Source organism: Aulonocara stuartgranti, assembly GCF_965226115.1.
Source record: "Aulonocara stuartgranti genome assembly, chromosome: 1".
NCBI lineage: Eukaryota > Metazoa > Chordata > Actinopteri > Cichliformes > Cichlidae > Aulonocara > Aulonocara stuartgranti.
The window spans coordinates 33020593-33042255 of record NC_138939.1 but is presented as its reverse complement, the minus strand read 5'-3'; the positions used below and the strand labels follow the sequence as shown (position 1 = coordinate 33042255).

The 21663-nt window shown below is 40.8% G+C and overlaps 3 protein-coding genes across 8 annotated transcripts in view; all 3 read right to left on the bottom strand.

The window, feature by feature from the left end:
- mapk8ip1b (mitogen-activated protein kinase 8 interacting protein 1b) overlaps positions 1–3033 on the bottom strand; it is a 47353-nt gene extending 44320 nt beyond the window's left edge. Inside the window, exon 1 of one of the 3 annotated variants that reach the window (XM_082535395.1) lies at positions 2771–3033. In XM_082535395.1, coding sequence (XP_082391521.1) covers positions 2771–2959 — 189 coding nt within the window. In that variant the 5' untranslated portion in view covers positions 2960–3033. The remainder of the gene's footprint in view (positions 1–2770) is intronic. The other 2 variants (XM_082535394.1, XM_082535396.1) reach the window with 2 other exon arrangements.
- Positions 3034–3645: 612 nt separating this feature from the next.
- LOC309708728 (malignant fibrous histiocytoma-amplified sequence 1) lies at positions 3646–15635 on the bottom strand. Of its 3 annotated transcripts, none has more exons than XM_082536999.1 (11): positions 15547–15635; positions 13793–13919; positions 12815–13688; positions 10972–11269; positions 10677–10863; positions 10392–10585; positions 9555–10054; positions 5791–5948; positions 5525–5699; positions 4430–4497; positions 3646–4326 (listed from the first exon to the last, which is right to left on the bottom strand). In XM_082536999.1, the coding sequence occupies exons 2-11, from the start codon at positions 13818–13820 to the stop codon at positions 4310–4312; spliced, it is 2499 nt and encodes an 832-aa protein (XP_082393125.1). In that variant the 5' UTR covers positions 13821–13919; positions 15547–15635; the 3' UTR covers positions 3646–4309. The 3 variants fall into 3 exon arrangements, with proteins under 3 accessions (XP_082393125.1, XP_082393126.1, XP_082393127.1); XM_082537000.1 differs by lacking the exon at positions 15547–15635 and adding an exon at positions 14859–14871 and having other exon boundaries at positions 13793–14179; XM_082537001.1 differs by lacking the exon at positions 13793–13919.
- A 2733-nt stretch (positions 15636–18368) lies between these two features.
- On the bottom strand, positions 18369–21288 carry LOC309711244 (guanylyl cyclase-activating protein 2-like). 2 transcript variants are annotated; one of them, XR_014277915.1, is made up of 5 exons: positions 20991–21288; positions 20748–20897; positions 19856–19964; positions 18774–19734; positions 18384–18404 (listed from the first exon to the last, which is right to left on the bottom strand). XR_014277915.1 is itself a non-coding variant. In XM_082541422.1 (4 exons), exons 1-4 carry the CDS (start codon positions 21195–21197, stop codon positions 19607–19609), a joined length of 594 nt encoding a protein of 197 aa, XP_082397548.1. In that variant the 5' UTR covers positions 21198–21288; the 3' UTR covers positions 18369–19606. The 2 variants fall into 2 exon arrangements, 1 of the variants encoding a protein (XP_082397548.1); XM_082541422.1 differs by having other exon boundaries at positions 18369–19734.
- Positions 21289–21663: the final 375 nt, after the last annotated feature.

The window sequence follows — 21663 nt, the reverse complement described above, 5'->3', positions numbered from 1 at the left end:
TGAGGACACACTCATGACGTTTCTTTCAGTATTAAGGTATGAACACAAAGTTGACAACACAAAGCAAAAAGATGAAAACTAGCACAGAGAGACTTTAATGCGATCGCCACAGTGATTCTACTTTAGAAACATGAACAGGGAGAAAAATGCTAGAGCCTGACTGCTCATCAATTTGTTGCCTGTTGAAGTTCAGGGTCTGACTGTTGGGCTGGGCTCTACACTCAGCTTTAACATCACACTGGGTTCTTGGCTAGCTTAGCATGCTATCTGTGCAGATAATTGCAAAGAGCTGAAGTTCTTTTAGCAGCACAAGGTTTCTGTCCTGTATGCAGTTTGCACTTTACCATTGTGCTCTCGTCCTTTTGTGTAATAAAAATAAAAGTTATGTCTATATTCATGCTGTAGACTGCACCGCTACTTTCCTCCTCCAGGACACCAACTGAAGTGGAACCAATAAGCAGAATCGATAGGAAAGCAGACTAACAATTCCAAGGAACTGAACTACTGGGAACTCAGTTTCCATCCTTAGCGGTAACATGAGTCATCCAGGGTACACCCAGTGAGAACAAACTTTTCAGTAAAGCAGAAGACACAATTTGCATACTGATAAACCAATAGAAATAAATGATTTTGGCAAAAAGAATTTTACCTGCTGTACATTTTGGATTAAAAACCTAGAACCTTTACTAAAAATCTATTGTTATACAGAATGATTTTGTGCGGCTATCTGACTTTGTGTGGCTCAAGAGTTGGCAGTTCATCTTGTAATTGGAAGGTTGCCGGTTCGAGCCCTGGCTCCGATAGTCTCGGTCGGTCTGTCCTTGGGCAAGACACTTCACCCGTTGCCTAATGGTGGTGGTCAGAGGCCCAGTGGCACCAGTGTCTGGCAGCCTCACCTCTGTCAGTCTGCCCCGGGGCAGCTGTGGCTACAATATAGCTTGACATCACCAGTGTGTGAATGGGTGGATGACTGAATGTAGTGTAAAGGGCTTTGGGGTCCATAGGGACAAAGTAAAGCGCTATACAAATTCAGGCCATTTATCTGACTTGCATAAAAATCGAATGGGTGTCATCCTTTCTGTATAACCCAGTTCTTTATGACTAATACATAATTCAGTTGCACTCAGATTCATGCCACAAATCCTAATGCGCCACTAAAACACCAGAAATAAAGGTGAGGCGTTTATGTGTCTCACTTACTGAACATCTCCAACACAAAGAGCTGGTCTCTTAACTGCAGTGGCTTGGGCTGAGACATAGGATTTCACTGTAGCGTGCACAGGCAGGGAGGTGAGAGAGAAAAACATGACAACATATGGCCGCTCTGGGACTGGGCCAGCCCCCGAGATTTTGGATTATCTGGCTTCTTTCCTCTAGTCAGTCACATTTCCCAAATACCAATCAGCAGCATTCAATCCCCAATAACAGATCATCATGAAATCCTGAACAAAGATGTTTGGTGGTTGTTTTCAGCTCAGCTAATGAGACAAGGACAGACTGGGCCAGAGGCTGGGTGTTTGCAGGAATGTGTGTGTGTGTGTGTGTGTGTGTGTGTGTGTGTGTTGTTGTCTCACTAGAGAATATTGATCACAGGCCTCCATCCTCACAATAATCACCCTGAGGTAATGCCACAGCTTCTCTTAAAGCAGAGCTGCAATGGTCTCCGAGTGTGTGAGGCACTCAGCATGTGAGAGCAGACATCAGCGTGGAGCTAATCTCTTGCAGTGCTCAGCTCTACAGGTTGAATCCCTCTGACTGGTCACCTGACCTACCGTTTTTAAACAGCTGATATCTACATGTCCATTTGTAGAGCACAAAGATTCCCCAGACTGCTTTTTTCAGTCTGAAAATCAACCCAAGGAGCAAAACCAAAATCTAAATTATTATTGTAAGGATGTAATTATTTTACTGAATATTTTGTTTACTGAGTACATTAGGCTATTCAAAATCAGTCTGACTGTGTGGCAAATCTATGCATTGTAAAAGTGAGTAATTGGGACAAATAGTGTACTTGTTTTCTTTTTTTGTTCTGTCTTTTTGGTGTTTTATTTTTAAGCTGGTATAAGAATAATAATTCAGGAAGAATGATTCAATAATGTTTTAAAGTCTTTCCACTTAATATCAAAGTTTACTTACTGTTAAACCACAAAAGTCAGCTTATGATGACGTATGGCTCTGATAACATTTCCATAAAATCATCAACACAATCAGTCCCTTAAATATTCTTTTGGAGGCATATGCTTTACTCCTTGTCTGTATTGTTAAAATCCGAAAATATGACACTAAATCAGTGCCGGGTTTGTCAAATCAAGAGTTTTAGCAGCAAATCAAGCTCAAAATGATGCAAACGTATGATGGAGACTTGGACTGCGTCGTAAAGGAGTACCAAAGCAAAGGAAAAAATATGTATTAAACATGCACTACGACCAAGTATCCTTGTACTGTGAGGATTTTGAAGCAGACTAGCAGAAAGTAGGGCATATTTAAACCATATTTGCAGCAGGGAGCTCATCGCTCGTGTCTGTCCACCGGGAGCAGACACGCCCAAGCACAAAACATGCGACTCAACAACACACTGCAAGTCGGAACGCTGGAAAGCTCCGCGGAGACAGACACTGTTGCTGCTGCAGCGGCTCCAACCAGCCAGCATCAGCACCTTCGGATATGCAAAACCGCAGTGGTTCATCCCTCATTCACAGCCTCCAGCCTGGTGGGCAGGCTGGCAGCTCGGTCGCTCCCTCCCTCCAACCCTGTGTCCGCCGGGACCTACCTGAAACTGGCCGGGGACTTCACCTGGATGTTGCGGCCAGACGGCGGGGTAGCTTTCCTCTTCTCCCTGTCCGCCATGCTGCCCCTTTCTCATTTCTCCGTTCCGCCGTGCAGCTGCCCGGGAAAGACACCTGAGAGAGGTCCGGCGATGCCGCGATAGGATGCTGCCTTCGAAGACTGTGGGAAACATAGTAACTACCTAAAGTGGGGCAAGAATAATCAAAACTGGTAACGCCCAAAGATTTTGATGTATTTGGAAATTATTCGCCCTGTAAAATTATCCAGTTTGTGTTTTCCTTCATTAAATTATATATATATATATATATATATATATATATATATATATATATATATATATATATATATATATATATATATATACTCTATGTAGACTTCTATAGCTGCTCAGCACAACGTTAAAGTGAATGTTGACCAAGGTGCCATGGTCTTATAATTCTGTCCCTCTCGTTTTTAAACAGAGTTACATAGCTGAGATGTAATTTCCTAAAAACATCACCTAAATTTAGAACTTCAGGAGGGTCTTAAGCATTTGCATAAATATTTCTGAAAAACATGTAAGTTGTGTACGTCCAGAAGTTGATCAATTCGATTACCTCATTCTTCACTTGAACAAGTGTCAGATTTACATTTAAGCAGGTTATTTCCAAAACAGAAGACACAAAAATAGACTTCAGACAGTCGATTTCCATCTTTAGACAGAAGAGAAGAGAAAATTACTGCTATATGACTTATAGGACATTAACTCACTGGGTTCTGTTCTATCTGGATTTAACTCAGACTACACAGTTCAGTTTGCTGTGAGGACTTTTTTTTCATACAGGCATGAGTGGCTACAAAAAAGACTACAAAAATATATGATAATCTGACATGTATTTTTTATATGACAGCGACAGTTTATGTAATTAATAACATGTCATTTCTTTTGACTACAGGGGTTTAACAATTAACCATTCTTCATGACATTCTTCTTGACATTTACGAGTAGACCCTGAAGGCAGCATGAGCCAGCACGTAGAAGAGAGTTTTGAGGAACTGATGAAAAACTAGAGAAATACAGGGGTAGCAAGCCTATTTTAGGAGTTTGCAGATGACCGGATTGATTTGGACTATCATATTATTAAAGATCAGCTTAAATGTTTTACATGCAGCAGTTGTAATTTTTCATGTAACACTGTAAGGTCTACAACTTGTCTTCACAAAGAAAAACATAGCTGACAGTCTTCAAGAGCCAGCAGAGGCTGTCATTGTACACATAAACACTGAAACGCTGCATATCAAAAATAGAAATGCAAGTAGTCTTCTGGAGTATTTTTAAATACATCTATTACAAAACATTTATTACAAAATCAGCCTCAGCCCTGAACGTAATACTTGGTGACACTTTTCCAAATAATACTCATACCAGTCACTAAAAAAGAAGATAAAATTGGCTAGCACAAAAAACATTTTGCCACTAAACATATTGCTTAAGAGGTTGTGATGCTGTGTTTGTCTTCTTCGACGTCATTCTCATCAGTCATCACTGCGAAGTGGCAGCTTTAGAGAAAACACAGTGGTGATTAATAACAATATAAACAATGCACATGTTGTTGTTGTATTTTCCCCTTTATTTTACAGAATAAAGAAGACATCAATTTACCTTTTGGAAAAATGAATTCCGTTCGTCGTGTATGGCCTCCCTGGCAAACTAATTTTTCCTCCTTCACACTGTAAAAAATAAAGAGATATAAACAATAACCAGATGAAAATACATAATAAAACAGGGGGAGGAGAAAAACAAGTTAATTCTAGTTCTGTGTGCTATCTGTTACAAGCTAACAGTAATTTGTTTTAGCACCGATGCTAATGGTAAAAGTCTGAGGGCACGGAACATTGGAATTCTGACCATTGCTAGTACATCAGAAGACTTACACACCACTTTCGCCTCATAAAAATCAGAAACAAGCTGAGTCGGACTGGAGCTCTCTGCCCTTTACCAATCCAGCCACAGGCCCATCCATCTGGCCCATCAAGACTCACTCTCATTTCATCAGTCCATAAAACCTTGGAAAAATCAGTCTTGAGATATTTCTTGGCCCAGTCTTGACGTTTCAGCTTGTGTGTCTTGTTCAGTGGTGGTCATCTTTCAGCCTTTCTTACCTTGGCCATGTCTCTGAGTATTGCACACCTTGTGCTTTTGGGCACTCCAGTGATGTTGCAGCTCTGAAATATGGCCAACCTGGTGGCAAGTGGCATCTTGGCAGCTGCACGCTTGACATTTCTCAGTTCATGGGCAGTTATTTTGCGCCTTGGTTTTTCCACACGCTTCTTGCGACCCTGTTGACTATTTTGAATGAAACGCTTGATTGTTCGATGATCACGCTTCAGAAGCTTTGCAATTTTGAGACTGCTGCATCCCTCTGCAAGATATCTCACTATTTTTGACTTTTCTGAGCCTGTCAAGTCCTTCTTTTGACCCATTTTGCCAAAGGAAAGGATGTTGCCTAATAATTATGCACACCTGATATAGGGTGTTGATGTCATTAGACCACACCCCTTCTCATTACAGAGATGCACATCACCTAATATGCTTAATTGGTAGTAGGCTTTTGAGCCTATACAGCTTGGAGTAAGACAACATGCATGAAGAGGATGATGTGGACAAAATACTCATTTCCCTAATAATTCTGCACTCCCTGTAGTCTAGATTCTGAAAAGCCATCAGGGATGAAGTCTTAAGAGATACAACACTTACAGACTGTAAAGGTTGGTGTTGTTCAGTTCCTGCCAGTCCCTCCAGGTAAAATAATGCAGACAGCCTCTCTCTGGACAGGGAGTGTGTACCTGCTGGGTCAGTCCTGGCCACTGCCTTGACAGCACAAACAGCTTGGACATCACTGCCAAGATCAGATCCCACATCTGCCGAAACTCTAAGAAAAGAAATGAGCTACATGTAGTTCTACTGTTGCTGTCGAGCTCTTTTTGGTCCTAAAACAAAAGACACCACAGATTTTTTTTTACCTTCATCCTTCTCAGGTCTTCGGCAGCGTATCTCTATAAAGGAATCTCCATTGTTGTCCCCCTGTCTAAACAGAGCAAGTCTGTTTCCACAGCAGAGGAGACACTGCTCCTTTCCCACCCAGTGAGTCGAGTAAAGAGAGCACGTCTTAATGATCAGTCTAAGGGTTACATGTGGCAACCATGAGAGATCAGAAGATTTATGGTTCATGAGGTTTTTGAGTGGAGTAAGAATAAGAAAAAAAAATAGAATTATAAATCAATGAAAACATTGGAAACTGAAGAAATTTACAAAGAAAGTGTAAATGTAAAAGTGTGCCATTATATATATATATATATATATATATATATATATATATATATATATATATATAAAAGACACAATACATCTTCTCTGTAGCTTATTGAATGAGCTTTTTGTGGTGCTAGTGGTGTCTGTGAATTTCATTGTACATATTTGAGTCTTTTATATAGACTCTGCCTTGAAAATTGTGAAAACCAACATACAATTGAAAATATACTTATCTTACAGATTGGGCTGGGCAACTCCAGGCCTTAAGTGCTAGTGTCCTGCAGATTTTAGATAACACTGTTGTATTGTTTATAATGTTTGCACTTCGTGCTTATTGTCCCTTGGGGTTTGCCGTAGTGGCAGTGGGGCGGGTTACGGAAGTGGAGGTGTGTTATGTTGTACCGAGCGAGTGGTAAATAAAGAAGATGGAGACTCACGAAGCAGTTTAAGAATATATTATTCATAAGTCAAAGAACAGAATATTACATGGTGTCAGAGTAATTCGAACTAAACGCCCTTTGACACCGCGAAATGGATTCGTCGGGAGTTCCTGCACCACGAATGGACTGGGATTCAGCTACTCTTCCCGATGCCTGGCAAAGGTTTGTGCAACATGTGAAGCTAATGTTTAGCGGCCCGCTAAGTGGCAAGCCCGAGGAGACCCAGTGCAGCTATCTTCTTCTGTGGGTAGGAAAAAGAGGCAGAGACATTTATAACACATGGCAGCTGTCTGATGAAGAAGCTAAAAGGCTGACCACCTATCTTGACAGGTTTGAACAGTACCTCATGCTGAAAACGAACACCGTTTTTGCCAGATACAAATTTAATGAAAGACTCCAAGGCGAAGGAGAGTCATTCGAACACTTTGTGACAGAGTTAATTAAAGCTACTCGTCAAGCAGTGTGGCTATGTTAACTGTGATGAAATGGTCTAAGACAGGATTGTCTTTGCAACCAGTTTCCCACAAGTCAAAGAAAAGCTGCTGAGCCAAGGGTCAGATTTGACTCTAGAAAAAGGCATAGACATTGCACGTTCCTATGAAATCGCACAAAACAGGTACTGCTTTCTGCGCCTTCCCTTTGGGATAATATCACCACAGGACATTTTCCAAAGGAAAATCAATGAGACATATGAAGGGCTCAATGGGGTGGCAGCCATCGTGGATGACATCCTCGTGTTTGGCAAGACAAAGGAGGAACACGACGAGAACCTCCGTGCCATGCTTGAGCGCACAAGGGAGCGAGGAGTGCGTCTCGATCCAGAGAAATGTGTCATAGGGGCCACAGAAGTGAGTTACTTTGGACACAAACTCACCCGGGAGGGCATCCAGCCAGACCCAAAGAAACTACAGAAATTCAAGGACATGCCACCTCCTGAGAATAAGAATGAGCTTGAGACAATTCTTGGTATGCCGAACTACCTGTCCAGATTCGCACCACGACTATCAGAAATGAACGCACCGCTGCGTCAGCTGCTCAAGCAAGACTCTGAGTTCGTCTGGGATCAGAATCATGACAGAGTCTTCCAGCAAATAAAGGATCTCATAACCAGGGAACCAGGCCCCATACTGGCATACTACGACACGACCAAGGAGCTATGCCTACAGGTAGATGCATCAAAGTATGGCTTGGGAGCTGTGTTGATGCAGGACGGACATCCAATAGCATATGCTTCAAAGACACTGACCCCGACAGAGGTTAACTATGCACAGATTGAAAAAGAACTCTTTGCAGTGTTGTTTGGATGCAAGCGCTTCCACACCTACATGTACGGCAGAAGAGTTATCGTCGAGTCAGACCACAAGCCGTTGGAGCACATATTGAAGAAGCCAATCTCCATAGCCCCTGCTCATCTGCAGCACATGCTGTTACAGCTGCAGAGATACGACATGTCCAGGAAACCATTGCTCGACCAAGACAGCACGCTGAGCAAAGGCATGGAGGATCAGGTCCACTCAGTGATAAACAGCCTCCCAGTAAGTGACCAAAAGCTCTCAGAGATACAGGCTGCGACAGCATGCGACCCGCAGCTCACCCTTCTGAAGTAAACCGTGCATGATGGCTGGCCTGAGGACAGGAAAAAATGCCCCCATATCCTTTAGGACTTCTGGAATTTCAGAGATGAAATTTCACACTTCCATGGCATCATCTTTAAAGGTGACAAAATCACAGTGCCAACAGCCCTAAGAAACAATATGCTGGAGAGAATCCACACTGGGCACATGGGGATTGAGAGGAGTAAGCAGAGAGCGAGGGACACCCTCTTCTGGCCAGGCATGGGCAAGGACATTGCTGCCACAGTGGAAAACTGTTTCATATGTTAGGAGAGGTGTGCAGCGAACCCTAAAGAACCTCTCATTACACAACAGATTCCTGAGAGACCATGGCAGGCTGTGGCCTCAGACCTCTTCACATGGCGTGGACGAGACTATTTAGTAGTTGTGGACTATTACAGCCACTTCTTTGAGGTCGAAAGGCTATTCTCCACCACCGCAGGGTCCGTCATCAAAAAGCTCAAGGCCATATTCGCCAGACACGGTATACCAGAGAAGCTTATCTCAGATAACGGCCCACAGTACAGCTCTCGAGAGTTCAAGGACTTCGCAGTCACATGGGACTTTGTCCACACAACCTCAAGCCCTTTGTACCCACAAAATAATGGCCTTGCCGAAAGAACAGTCAAAACGGCCAAAGCAATTCTGGATAAAGCTCATGCTCAGGGAGTAGATCCCTACCTGTCTCTATTGGAGCAAAGGAACACACCAGTCAACGGCTTCAGATCACCCGCGCAGCTCCTCATGAGTCGATGTCTGCGCTCAGTGCTTCCCATCACCGTATACCAGTTGGTACCCAGCGTCGTAAGCCAGACGGTGGTGCAAAAAACACGGATGGAAAGAGAAGAGCACCAGAGGCGATACTACAAATGCAGCGCAGAGGGAGCACATCTGCTTTCAGGATGAGTCCAGAAGTTGGAAACCGGCTGTCATCATCCGACCTGCAGAGACTGCCCGCTCTTTTGTGATCCGCACTGGCGAGGGGCAGACGTCGGCGTAACTGACGACACCTGAGAGGCGCTAAGGCGTGACCAGCACCTTCAGCACCAGCACCCGATCTGATAAGCCAGCCTGATAGTGCAGCTCAACAACAAGCAGAGCCCTTGTCGCCATCTAGAGACACTGCAACACCAACCATGGACACTAGCCCTGCCCTGACCACCAGATCAGGACGAGTGGTCAAACCAAGGGTCATCCTTGACCTGTGATTGTAAAGGGTGTAGGCGGGGTCAAAACACCTGAATCAAATGATAAGTTCATTACCAGGCCTCTGGAGAACTTCAAGACATGTTGAGGAGGTCATTTAGCAGCTGTGTGGGATCAAGGACACATCTAAAACCTGTAGGACACTGTCACTTGAGGCCTGGAGTTGCCTACCCCTGTTATAAAAGGTGACAAACAATTAAATTTTTTCCAAGCTACCTGTGAAAGAAGCCATGTGGAACCTCAGGAAGGACGTACACATGCACTCTGACATCATCCTGCTTGTTCTCACCCCATTTCTGACATACTATGAGGTCATCCTTCAGATAGATGGGGAAGAGGCAAGCTCCATCAGGGTCTCTCTTTGACTCCCTGACTGACTCCCAGAGATTTTCTCCTGGGATGAAGTCTGGTGCTTGGGGGTTCATGGGGCTTCTGACAAGAGTTGGGAGGGTAACCTCAAAGTGCTGCAACAGGGTGAGAATTATGCCTTCCTCCTTTTTGTTACCTACTACCTCTCTGACCAAATCATCATCATCTATGACCAGTTTCTCTAACTCCCTCCGGACTAAGATGCGCAGGGCTGCATTGTGCAGGGTGCCTCTGCACCGCAAGTCCTCCACCCAGATGAACCTTTGTTTCATCAGAGCTCCTTCTTGCATGAGTAGGTCTCTTGAGATTCTCTCAAGCTGCTGCACCAGGTCATGTCTCACAATGGTCTGCAATCACAGAAAGCAGTTAGGAGAGTAAATTAGGAGAAACTGTGGTAACAGTAGTTTAGTGTAGTTTGTAAATTCTGTGGAAATCTTCAGGCAAAGGGATCAAAAGAGTGTAGCTGCTTGTTTGACCGTGGCCAGTGCTATTTTTTGGTCTTAACCTAACTGCATTCTGATCCATGTATACATTATATTTATTGGTAATTTGTTTGGAATTAAAATTAAAGTGGAAGCGACACTACCAGGAATCTTCACATTAATGCTTGTAAAGGAAACCATTGTACTTCGAAAGGGTAGTGTGTGCATACATAGGTCTGAAAAAAGAAAAACAGCCACTGACCTTGAACATAGAAATGAGGAATGAAGGCTGGATAAACACATGGTCACTTAGTACATCAATATCTTCATACCAAATAATAACCCCAATTCTGTGCAGATATCGCAAGAGGAATTGCAATATGGAGTGGAGGTGCTCTCTGCTCTGTGTTACATGGTTCATTATTAAATCACAGAGTTCTTCAAGTAGAACAATACCTGACATAGAAAATGGATACTTTTTATTACAAAGCAAAAACAACTTCTCCGTGTTACTTAAATAAAGTGCACAGTCATTAACTGGACTTACCATGTTGAGGAATCTGTTCTAGTGTAACAAGGTTTTGGATGGCTTGTTCCACTTCTTCATAACTTTGTGGTAAGATGGTCTCAGAACACAGGAAAGCGCTTTCTGATTGAATGCATTTCAAAATATGACTTCTGAATCTTACAATATCCTGAGTCTTTGTGCAGTCAAGAGTTAGAAGATCCAACACCTGAAGGGAAGGTAAAGGAAAACTGTAAAAGGTTCTGCATCCACAGTAACACCCCACTGGGCCTGTGTGGCATTTAAAATGGTATATTTTAATCATACCAATCATTACCTTCAAACTGTATTCTAAAAGGGAATCAATCTCATCCACTTGATCCATGTAGAGAAATGGGTCTGTATTTTCTTCCAGATTTTTCTTCTGGTACTTTAAAACCATCTTTCTGTTTACCAGCATTATGTTAATCTTCTCATCAATGTCTTTCTTCTTCTCCATTACCTCTTCCAGGTCTCTGCACTGATCACAATGTGTTCCCACAAGCATGACCACTGCATTTGGCACACGTAGCTGTATGTTGTTTAACCAGAACCAAATCTGGTCTTTGAAAGACTCTGGGTCTACAGTGCTATAGCTGATAGAAAATCAGAATCATTATTGTCTTTTTTTTTTTGCTATTGGTCTCTAAGATGCTGGGTGTCATTGGTACTTACACATAATGTCAGAATGCTGCTGCTCGATAACTGGCATACACAAATATTAATTTCACATTTGTCATATCTTGGCTAACTAGCACTAAACTCAATGTATAGTTTTTGTTCAAGTAAATATCAGTAGGGTGGAAGGTGTTTGGTCATAAAGCACATTAAAAAAAACTGTTTCTTGACTGAAAAAGTAGGGGTTTTTTTTGAAGCTGTAAGTACAACATTCATAAACTAAGCGACATATGGCAGCCATGTGAATATTGAAAATATCCACTGCTGCTGTCACCTAGATAACTAATACACACACACACACACACACACACACACACACACACACACACACACACACACATATATATATATATATATATATATATATATATATATATATATATATATATATATATATATATATATATATATATATATAGGCTAGACCCCTTATGCTAAGCAAGCCTACCGCAGACATGAGCGAGACAGATAAATATGGAGGCATGCACCGCGTCAGGTGTCGAGGAACCAGGGCACCCTGACAAGAAGTGGGCTACTGGAACAAGAAGGCATTGGTGGGCAAGAGACGAAAACAAGGCGTAGTTGGAATGCTACTACGCAAGTAACCCTGGCGGAAGGGGTTACATGAATAGGATGAGGGACCTATGGATTCTTCGATACCCAACATCCACAACTGTTCCAACATTCGAAAGAAGGGACTGCTCTCACAGCTAGAGATTGACGAGGTACAACATAAATGCTACGGCAAGGGGGAGCCAGGATGCCAGGTCAGGGGGGAGATTTCATCACCCCCACCCGAGATTGGGTACCAAGCCCCAAGTGCGATAGGAGAAGGATCGTTGAGATCAAGATAGGATCATGGCCAAGCTTGAAACCTGGACCCCCCCCCCCCCCCCCGTAGCCGGTTACCAAGGGAACAATAAAAATGGCTAACCGAAGGCCGGACAGTCCTGATCCTCAAGGACCGGTCCCCTCCAACTGACACATGGGTCAATACATGAGCATGGGCAAGAATACCAGAGGCGCAAAACACCAGCTACTGGCAGACCAAGCAGTCAGACTGACCAACCTGTGTATGCCACAGGACCACCTCCTGTATGCCAAGAGTGAACGAGACATCGATTCACTCTTGGCATATATATATATATATGTTCACACACACACACACACACATATATATATATATATATATATATATATATATATATATATATATATATATATATATATATATATATATGTTAACTTCCACAGATTTCCCTTGCTTTCTAAAATAAAGACTGAATATACAATTGCAAAGCATTAAAAAGACTTTCTAGTGAAAGAATTTCTTTTAGAAAGATAACTTTTAGATAGCTGGAAGGGCAACAAAAGAACTATAGTCACATTAGTCATATTATTTGACTATTAGTCATATAATTTAACAAAATAACCATAAAAAAAAGAAACAATAATTGTCTCACCAGGCCAAATTGACAGTGAGGATAACAAGTGCTCTTGGTGTGATAAAGATATGATGTGTCAGATAGTACTCCTCCTGCCCTGCAAAGTCCCAGAGAAGGAAGCGGACTTCATGGGTGTATAGCCGAGTGATATCTATTCCTTCCGTCCGATCCTTCATTGCAACTGCCACAGGCTTCCCTTCCCTAAGGCTGTGGCAGAGTGTGGACTTCCCGGCCATGGAAGAGCCCAGAAACATTGCTTTAACTGTCCAGGTAGTGTGAGCATTGGGGTTCTCCTCCATTTGAAGGAAGTAGCTCTGAATGTCCATGACCCCTCCAGCACAGACTTCCTCTGGTGGACACCTTAGTGGATTACACATGGCCTTGAACTTGGTCAGCTCACAGCTACCTTTCTGGAAAAGCTGGGATGGTAGCTCTGTAAGCTGATTCTTCTCAACCAATAACTCCCTCAGTTTTGGTAGCCCAACTAGTGGTTCGATGTTTTGCAGGCAGTTTTTGGAAAGGTCCAGGTAAGTAAGACTGGTACACTGGTTTATATCTGAAGGAAGCCTTGCCAGGCGATTGGTGCTGAGTTTTAGGAACTTTAAATTTCTAAGATGTGGGAAGATTCCTTCTGGAATTGATCTGACATTGTTATGATTCATATAGAGTGTCTGTAAATTTTTCAAGTTGCAGATTTCTTGAGAAAACTCGATTATCTTGTTCCTGGACAGATTAAGCTCTGTGATGTTGGTGTTTTTGGAGATGCCGGTGACACGTTTTAGTTTGTTCCTCTGCAAATCCACACTTGTATACAAAGTAACTGGTGCCAGAAGGTCCTGAGGAAGGTACTTCAGTTTTTGTCCTGATAGATCCCATACCTCCCAACTGGTTGCTGTGTTACAAAAATAGGTTAACAACTAGGCACCGTTTCATAAAGCAATTTTACTGACTTGTGTGGTACAACCCTATAAACCATAGACTAGATGCTGGATCTACCTAAAAGCTTTGCAGCCATCTCCTCCATCTCATATATGGTGTTTTGGCTGTGGGCAGGCAGGCAGGAAAAGGACCCAAAATGCAGACTCCAGGAAATGAAATGTAAACTCCAAAACCAGCTTTATTGCTGAACAAGGAAAAAACGAAATACAGATACAAATTAACTAGGCAGGTTGACGGACCGAACACAGAGTGAGGCATGATGGAGATCACGACAAGAAGCAAAGGAACATGAAGACAAATACAAGTGGGGAAAGGGCAAGAGGAAATACCTGGGAACATGGCTGGCACAAATTACACAGACAGTGCAGAGCCATTGCAGCGGGGGCACGGTGTGAAAAGGGGGGAAAGGAAACAAAACGCTTGGACACTGCTAGCACGGGGCGCCTACAGAAACGCAAAGCAGGAGATGAAGCATGAATATGTTTCCAAACCAACTTCATTCTAAGCCAAAGACTAGAAAATATGGTGAATATGGTGAAATATGGTGGTCTTTCCTTTGGCTTCACCTGCACAAGTGCCGAGGTAGGTCTCCCCTGCAGAATTGGTTTTCCCTTTGTCGGGAGCACGCGCTGGGCTCTCCAAATGACGGACAAACAGTATCCCACATTCTTGATTTTTAGTTCACAAACACTTGTTGTAATAACTAACTACTCCTGACATTTTGGAGATGTTAGCTAGTATACAGTAAAGTTACAGTGGGATACAAATAACATCAGGCTGATCCTGCCACGATTTGTTCCCCCTGTCTAAATCACCGACAAACAATATCCCACAGTTGTTTATGTTTTTGAACCCATTTTGCACAGAGAGACATTTTTTGAAAAATGTATTGATAGCAATGTTGAATATTATTACACAGGAAAAAAACAACTACACGTAAAATAATCACATCGTGACGCCTCTGCCTTTCTAAATAGAGGGACAGTAACTGCGTGTGTATATGTAAGCTGTGAAACCTGACGATAGTCAGATTAACAGTATTTTGTCTCTATCTGCTACTCTGCAATTCATCTCATGTAAACAATAACGTGGTGCACAGCATGACGTGAAAAAAGGCACATACCTTTGACGTTGTGTGACAAACTCTGTATTCCTCGTCCACACGTAAACGCAAAAAAGGAGTTTTAAAAAAATCTCTGTTTTCGGTGATTCGAAACGCCGTTTACGTGTGGACGAAACAGCTGCGTTTTCAAAAATACCTGTGTAGGTGCGGAGGCAGGGGCAGCATTTTTCTTGTAAAACAAAGGGGGGCCTAGCAAAAAAACTTTGGGAACCACTGCACTAGAGGTAGGCTGATTGATCCAAATATTCATCATACATTAAAATATGAAAGCTGAGTTTGTATTGTATTAACTAATTATTGTGATTTAGTGGTCATACAAATTTTTGCAGAATTTGCAAATTAATGATGTTTCATCTCATAAATCATGACACAATGTTCTCTCCTACATAAGCTGCCTTTATAGGGTATTGTAAAGTATCATATAGCACTACCATACATGTATTTTGGCAAGACAGCTTCTTTTTTTCTTTCTAACACAATGACAACAGTAAAAGTGTTTTTGGAACATGAAAATTCTCTGATGCTAGGGAAGTTCCCTTAAAATTGTCTTCACATCTGTTTTCACAGCCACACAATCTCAGCTTTCTCTAGAATACATTATGGGACAACACCTTGAAAAATGTCTCATTTAACAACTGTCACAGACCTAAACAATATTAGCACTAGAAGTAGAATTTAAGTTACCTACCAGCCATTTGACTGTGGAATTCTTCTCATGCAATTGAAGGACGGTTTACTTCTTGAGCGTTTATATCAGGAAGTGAACAGCTCTGACTGTTCCTGCACACTTCCTGATTCTGAGGCAAACAGGTCACTGATGATTAATATCCCTCTCACTCACTTACAAAACCTTACCGTAAATGGACTGATTCTTTCTTGTATAGCGTTTTCTACTCTCCTAAAGTACTCAAAGCGCTCTATACAACACAGCCAGGAATTGAACCACCAACCACCCCACACTGTGCAGTGCGTGTGCAATTATGCTTGTGGATCATACCTTATGCATTTATAACACATTTGAGATGTCTTCCCTATATGTACAACACTAACCAGTGGCATCATATACATATTTTTAAACAGGATTTTTGTTTCAGCTGACAGCATCTATGACGCACAATCCAAAGACAGTGAAAGTTACAGGTCTGTTGCACTTAACTATAGTAACAGAGCTCATAGTGTGTAAAGGAGGTAGCTTTTGAATACAGAGCACATTGAAACATTGTGTGTTTTAAGGTCATATGAGGATTTTAGGAAGGCTGCTAAACAGAGAGGGCTTATTGCTCATTATACAGGCCTATATCTCACACAGCAGAAAAAGGGAAGTTAACTGATAATAGTATGCAATCACCTTAGCTGAGTTGATTAACCCTTTAAGACCTACCATAGAACCAAGTCTGCCAGATCTTATATTATATTTTTACATGCTATAGTGCCATTTTTGGGAGCATTTCAAGTTGCTATACATCAATACAACCATTATAACCCAAATTTTAATAATATGTTTGCATTAAGTGCATAGTAACTACATAAATTGCAAAAAATGCAATAAATTACAAAAAATTTGAAAATTGTTTTTGTTTTTTAACATATATTTAACCCTGAACCCTTATGCTTCAGTCCCACACATTAATACAAATGCCTCTCCTAATGAGGACACAATCTTTATTTAAATTTTTATGTATAAACACAAAAATGACAACACAAAGCAAGGATAAAACCAGGCTAAAGTGCTATAAAGTGATTCCCACAGAGTACTCTAGAAACGTACATTTGTGACCTGGTCTATAGTTCAGGGTCTGACTGCTCAGCTGGTTTAGGCATTCACTCAGTTTTAACATCCTTCTGGGCTCTTGGCTTACATTGTGTTAGTGTAACTTCGTGCATTCGGTCTGTGCAGGTGCTTGTCAAGAGTCGAAGTTGTGTTAGCAGTGTTATACATTTGTTTGTGTCCTGGATGCAGTTTGTGTTTTACTATCTTTAGCATGTAACTAGCACTACAGAAGCAGAAAAAGAGCAAAGAGCAGAAGATAATGGATGGAAATGTAAATATAATATTATTTCATTCCCAAAGATAGCAAGAGTTAGCAGATAGAGAGGACAAAAGACAATGATGTAAGATTGTGTTCAAGGTTAAAGTCTTACATGCCTGATATATGTCTTTGACAATCAGTTAAGGTTAAGGATTGCGTTAAATTCATAGTTTGTGTGAGAATAATGCGTAAGAGTGCAGACTCTAGAATGAGTGTCTTCTCAGTTTTGCAGTTTTATAGAAAAGATTGAAGCAATGGATTGATTTGGTATCTATTTTGGAAGATCTGTCATGGTCCTGGGCCATGTTGGCCCAGTATTCTTAGTTTTTGTATTTTGTTCCCTATTTATGCCTTGGTTCCTAGGTTATTTAGTTAAGATGTTCCTTATTTGGTTACCTCCTGTGTGCGCCTGTGTATCTGTGAGCCCTCGTCTCTCCTTGTGTTTTATTCCATGTTTTCCCCAGCCTGTTATGTCTGTGTTCTCCCCGTGCTCTCTCTCCTCCTGTCTGAACCTCTGTGTACTTCCTGTTTTACTTTGACAGTCTCTCGTCAGTATGTGTCATGTTGTGTTCACTCCTGCCCTGTCTCGTTATGATTATCTGTGTCAGCTGTGTTCCCCGTGTGCTCCCACTTCCCTCGTTAACCCTCTGTGTATTTATGTGCATGTCTCCATCAGGTCAGTGTCGCGTCGTCAATGTCTTCTCTCCGAACCTGTGTGTCTTTCTGTGTTCCCACGGTCTTCTGTTAGTATTCCCAGTTTAGTTCTGTTCCTTTGTGAAACCTGCAATAAAGCAGTGATTTTGAGTTCAGTTCCTGCCTCCGTGAGTTTTGCGTTTGGGTCCTCATCTGCCTCCACACAGCCGGTTCATGACAAGATCAGGTCAATTCACATACTAAATTAGTTTTTCCATTATCATGTGTAAAATTTAAAACAGAATGTTTTGTGACAACAGCCCAAAAAAGCCACAAGCAGATCCACCTCCTGTTGCGTTACTCCATGGCGCTAGTCATAATGCCTCTGCTAACACACTAAGACCTCCACCAAGGATTCCATACTCATCTTATTCTCCCATCTGCCCTTCTGCCCATCGTGACTCTCTTGGAACTGGACAACTCTCCCCCCCCCGGTTCATTTCCCAGGATACTCTCACGGACACAGCGACCAGGATTCAACAGACTGTGTTCCTCTCGTGTAGCATTCTTTGGCCTCGTTACCTTCCTCGTTTCTCGGCCGTTTGTGAATGTTATAGGTTGGGTCATGTTCTAAGTCTTGAATTTCTGTTTTTGTTCATAAAACCTGTAAACAGTTCTTCTAGTCCATTGAGTCTGCTTTTGGGTCCAACGCTCTCATTTTGACCAGTTCATGACAACTACTTTGCAATTTGTTCATTTGTTCTGTCTCAATAAAGAGTGCCAATCAAAGACAACACTTTAGTATTTAGGATACTTGATTTAAAAAAAAAATCACACAAATCACAGGTTGTATTTTTTACTTTCTCTCTCTCTCTCTCTCTCTCTCTCTCTCTCTCTCTCTCTCTCTCTTTTATTATTTTTTTTTATCCACTTTAAATCCCAACTTGTAATGAGACTTGGTAAGAGGACTGCAGTTCACCTTTAGATGGCACCATTGATCTTCACAACATAAACTAGTGGATCTCTGCACACAGAACAGGTTTATACATGTTGGATATATACAGCATGGCAGCATGACTTATTTATCTTATGTTTTTGTTTTTCTTAAAGAAAAAAAATATTTCTGTACTACACTTTCATTGATATGCACAATAATCATGTAGTTATCAAAAATAAAAATATATATTTTTTCAAATGATTCAATAATTACATCATTATTTACAGCATAAACTTTATAAAAAGAAGGCTGTACTTGTCTCTCTCTCTCTCTCTCTCTCTTTTATTTTTTTTTGTATCCACTTTAAATCCCAACTTGTAATGAGAGGACTGCAGTTCACCTTTAGATGGCACCATTGATCTTTACAACATAAACTAGTGGATCTCTGCACACAGAACAGGTTTATACATGTTGGATATATATAGCATGGCAGCATGACTTATTTATCTTATGTTTTTGTTTTTCTTAAAGAAAAGAAAATATTTCTGTACTGCAATTTCATTGATATGCACAATAATCATGTAGTTATCAAAAATAAAAAATTTTTTTTTCAAATGATTCAATAATTACATCATTATTTACAGCATAAACTTTATAAAAAGAAGGCTGTACTTGTCTCTCTCGCTCTCTATCTCTCTCTCTATATATGTGTGTGTGTGTATGTATGAGTTATTAAAGCTGTTTCAAATCATTTCAAATAATGTATACAGTGTATGAAGAACAAAAAGAGCATATTATAATGACAGCACCAATGAAGTTGAGGGAAGATGATGGCTGAGGGAGTTAAAGTTAGGCCACATGGTATAGAAAAAAGGTGGACAAACAGAGCTAAACATGCAGCTTTGAGGTTTTTGGTACCTCTGCATTAAAGTAGGTGGGGCAGAAATACAGAACTATGACTCTAGATCCCATTCTGCAATCCCATAACCATCCAGGAGAGCTCTTATATGTCAAGTATAGAGATTGCTTAGAGAAAAGATATTTTCTACCTTACAGTAAGACCAAAAGCGAATCTAATTCCATTTCATAAACAAGGTCCCTTGATAATAGTCAAGATTGTTCTCTCTGGGAAAAGCTGCTTGGATAGTTCAGAAATGTGCACTCTTTCTCCTTTGGTCCATCACCCATCTGGCAGGGTTCATGTCCAGCTTTAAAATATTAAGCAGCCAGGGGTCCTGCTGTGCACCTCTAATGAATTCTTCCATGCTCACAGTACCTGTAAAACACAAAAAACAGCAAAACCCGACTCATTTTCTCACCTTTTCACCATTTCCACTCTTGTCCTATCTACATTTGCATTCACTGCAAATTAATTATCATTATTAAAAAATGCTCACCATCCCCATCAGTATCAACAGCTGCTAATATTCGATCAACAACCTCATCGACAGTAAGATAGGAATCACTTGTGTTGTCCTTGGAGATTTTCTTAACCCGATAGATGCTCTGGATAAAAGCAATGATTTTTATAAAATAAGAAAATATATAGTTAGGTCTTAGGAATTTTAGTACACATCGTTATGTAAATAAAACAATAATTAAGGCAATAATAATAATGATAGCAGAAATCAATACAATATTGAACTGAAGATTTGGAAATGAGCAGAATAAGAGACAAAGAAATTCATTTATTAACTGGAAATATTATGGGCATCACATAAATAACAGCATCACCAGAAGCCATTACATTCTTCATCAGAAATAGAAATGTCCAATAGTTAAAATTCATTCTTAAAAAAAATATCTTAAAAATTTTCTTTTTCTCTCTTTCCATTGTCCTTAGCTTCTGAAATACAAAAATACAGTATATGAGATTTATCAGGCTAAACATATAACACAGTTTAATTATCACGTATTTAGAGTTACAGACTACCATAAGTAATTTGAAATGTATATTTGGTAGAGTCACGTTTGGTTAAAAAAAAGGTTTGTTGTCTTTTTTTGTACTTATATTCTCAGCACTTACTCTGTTAGGAAATACAGTGAAATCCCAAGGATACAGTGCTTTTAAAGCATTTGCATACTCTCTAAAGCACTTGACAGTAAAAGCAAATATTAGGAACTTTGCTAGGGAAGTACATATCAAAGACCACAGCTTGTTAAGTATATGTAAACGCTATCATAGACAAAATGTAAAAAATAAATACACTGAGATGCATCATTCTGAACATAAAATTTCTATTTTATAAAAAGAAAATATTTTTCCTTTGGTTCACATTTAGGACTTACATCGATTATTGACCGTAGTTCATTCCTATCCACGTATCCATTTCCATCTTTGTCGTACACCTTGAATGACCAGCGCAGTTTATGCTCCAGGTCTCCCCGGAAAACAAGATTTAGTGCTGCCACAAACTCAAGGAAATCAATTGTATTGTCCTAAAAGAGAGGTTAGATGAGAACATTTTGGTTACTTTATCACATTTCATGATATGACTGTAAGCCAGGCTGTAGCAGGTTTCATTCTCTCACCCCATTTTTATCAAACGCTCGAAACATGTTCTCTGCATAATCAGAAGCTTCTCCTGTAGCTTCCACACCAAAGAAACACTTAAACTCATGCAGAAAAAGTAATCCACTCGGGCATTCCAAAATAAACCTTTTGTACATATCCTGGATGATTTTAATGTCTATCTGCTCAGTGCTCTCTGTTTGCTGCGTCTGCCCCATGTCTGTCATGTAATTCAGTCCATAGTCCTGAAACCTTTCTGTACAGCTTCCACGACGAGTTGGACAGATTTAAAATGGACGTCTGACACTCTTAGGTGTTTTTTTTATAACCCGCTAGAATCACAGAGCTCTACTTTCTTTATGGGGCAGGTGATTAGTGGCCTTGGGATTACTGTGGTAATACGTTGCTAGGGTTTCCTCTTGCTGAGTTAATTAGGTTTGTAGCTAATTGTGGGCCTAGGCCAAACTCAGAAGAGCAACACCAGTGATATTCCAACATTAACATCAAAGGTGTGTGCATTCAGATTGGCATACAGTACACTGGTGTCTGTAAAAAGAACAAAAATAAATTAGCGAATATTAGTGTAATAGCAATAGATGGGAGTTAAATAGCAAGGGACAAAGGACACATCTTGTCTTTTTTTCAAATGTATTAATTTATAAATAAAGAAATGAAAAAAGAAAGTCAAAAGCT

Excerpts from the sequence above, each read along its gene's own strand:
- LOC309711244 (XM_082541422.1), bottom strand. The coding sequence starts at position 21,197 with ATGACAGACATGGGGCAGACGCAGCAAACAGAGAGCACTGAGCAGATA. Across the intron at positions 20,898-20,990 it reads GAGCGTTTGATAAAAATGGG|GACAATACAATTGATTTCCT; the intron begins GTGAGAGAATGA and ends CCTCTCTTTTAG. Across the intron at positions 19,735-19,855 it reads TGTTGATACTGATGGGGATG|GTACTGTGAGCATGGAAGAA; the intron begins GTGAGCATTTTT and ends TGTGTTTTACAG.
- LOC309708728 (XM_082536999.1), bottom strand. The coding sequence starts at position 13,820 with ATGGAGGAGATGGCTGCAAAGCTTTTAG. Across the intron at positions 13,689-13,792 it reads GATGGCTGCAAAGCTTTTAG|CAACCAGTTGGGAGGTATGG; the intron begins GTAGATCCAGCA and ends TTTGTAACACAG. Across the intron at positions 4,498-5,524 it reads AACACCAACCTTTACAGTCT|TGTGAAGGAGGAAAAATTAG; the intron begins GTAAGTGTTGTA and ends TATTTTTTACAG.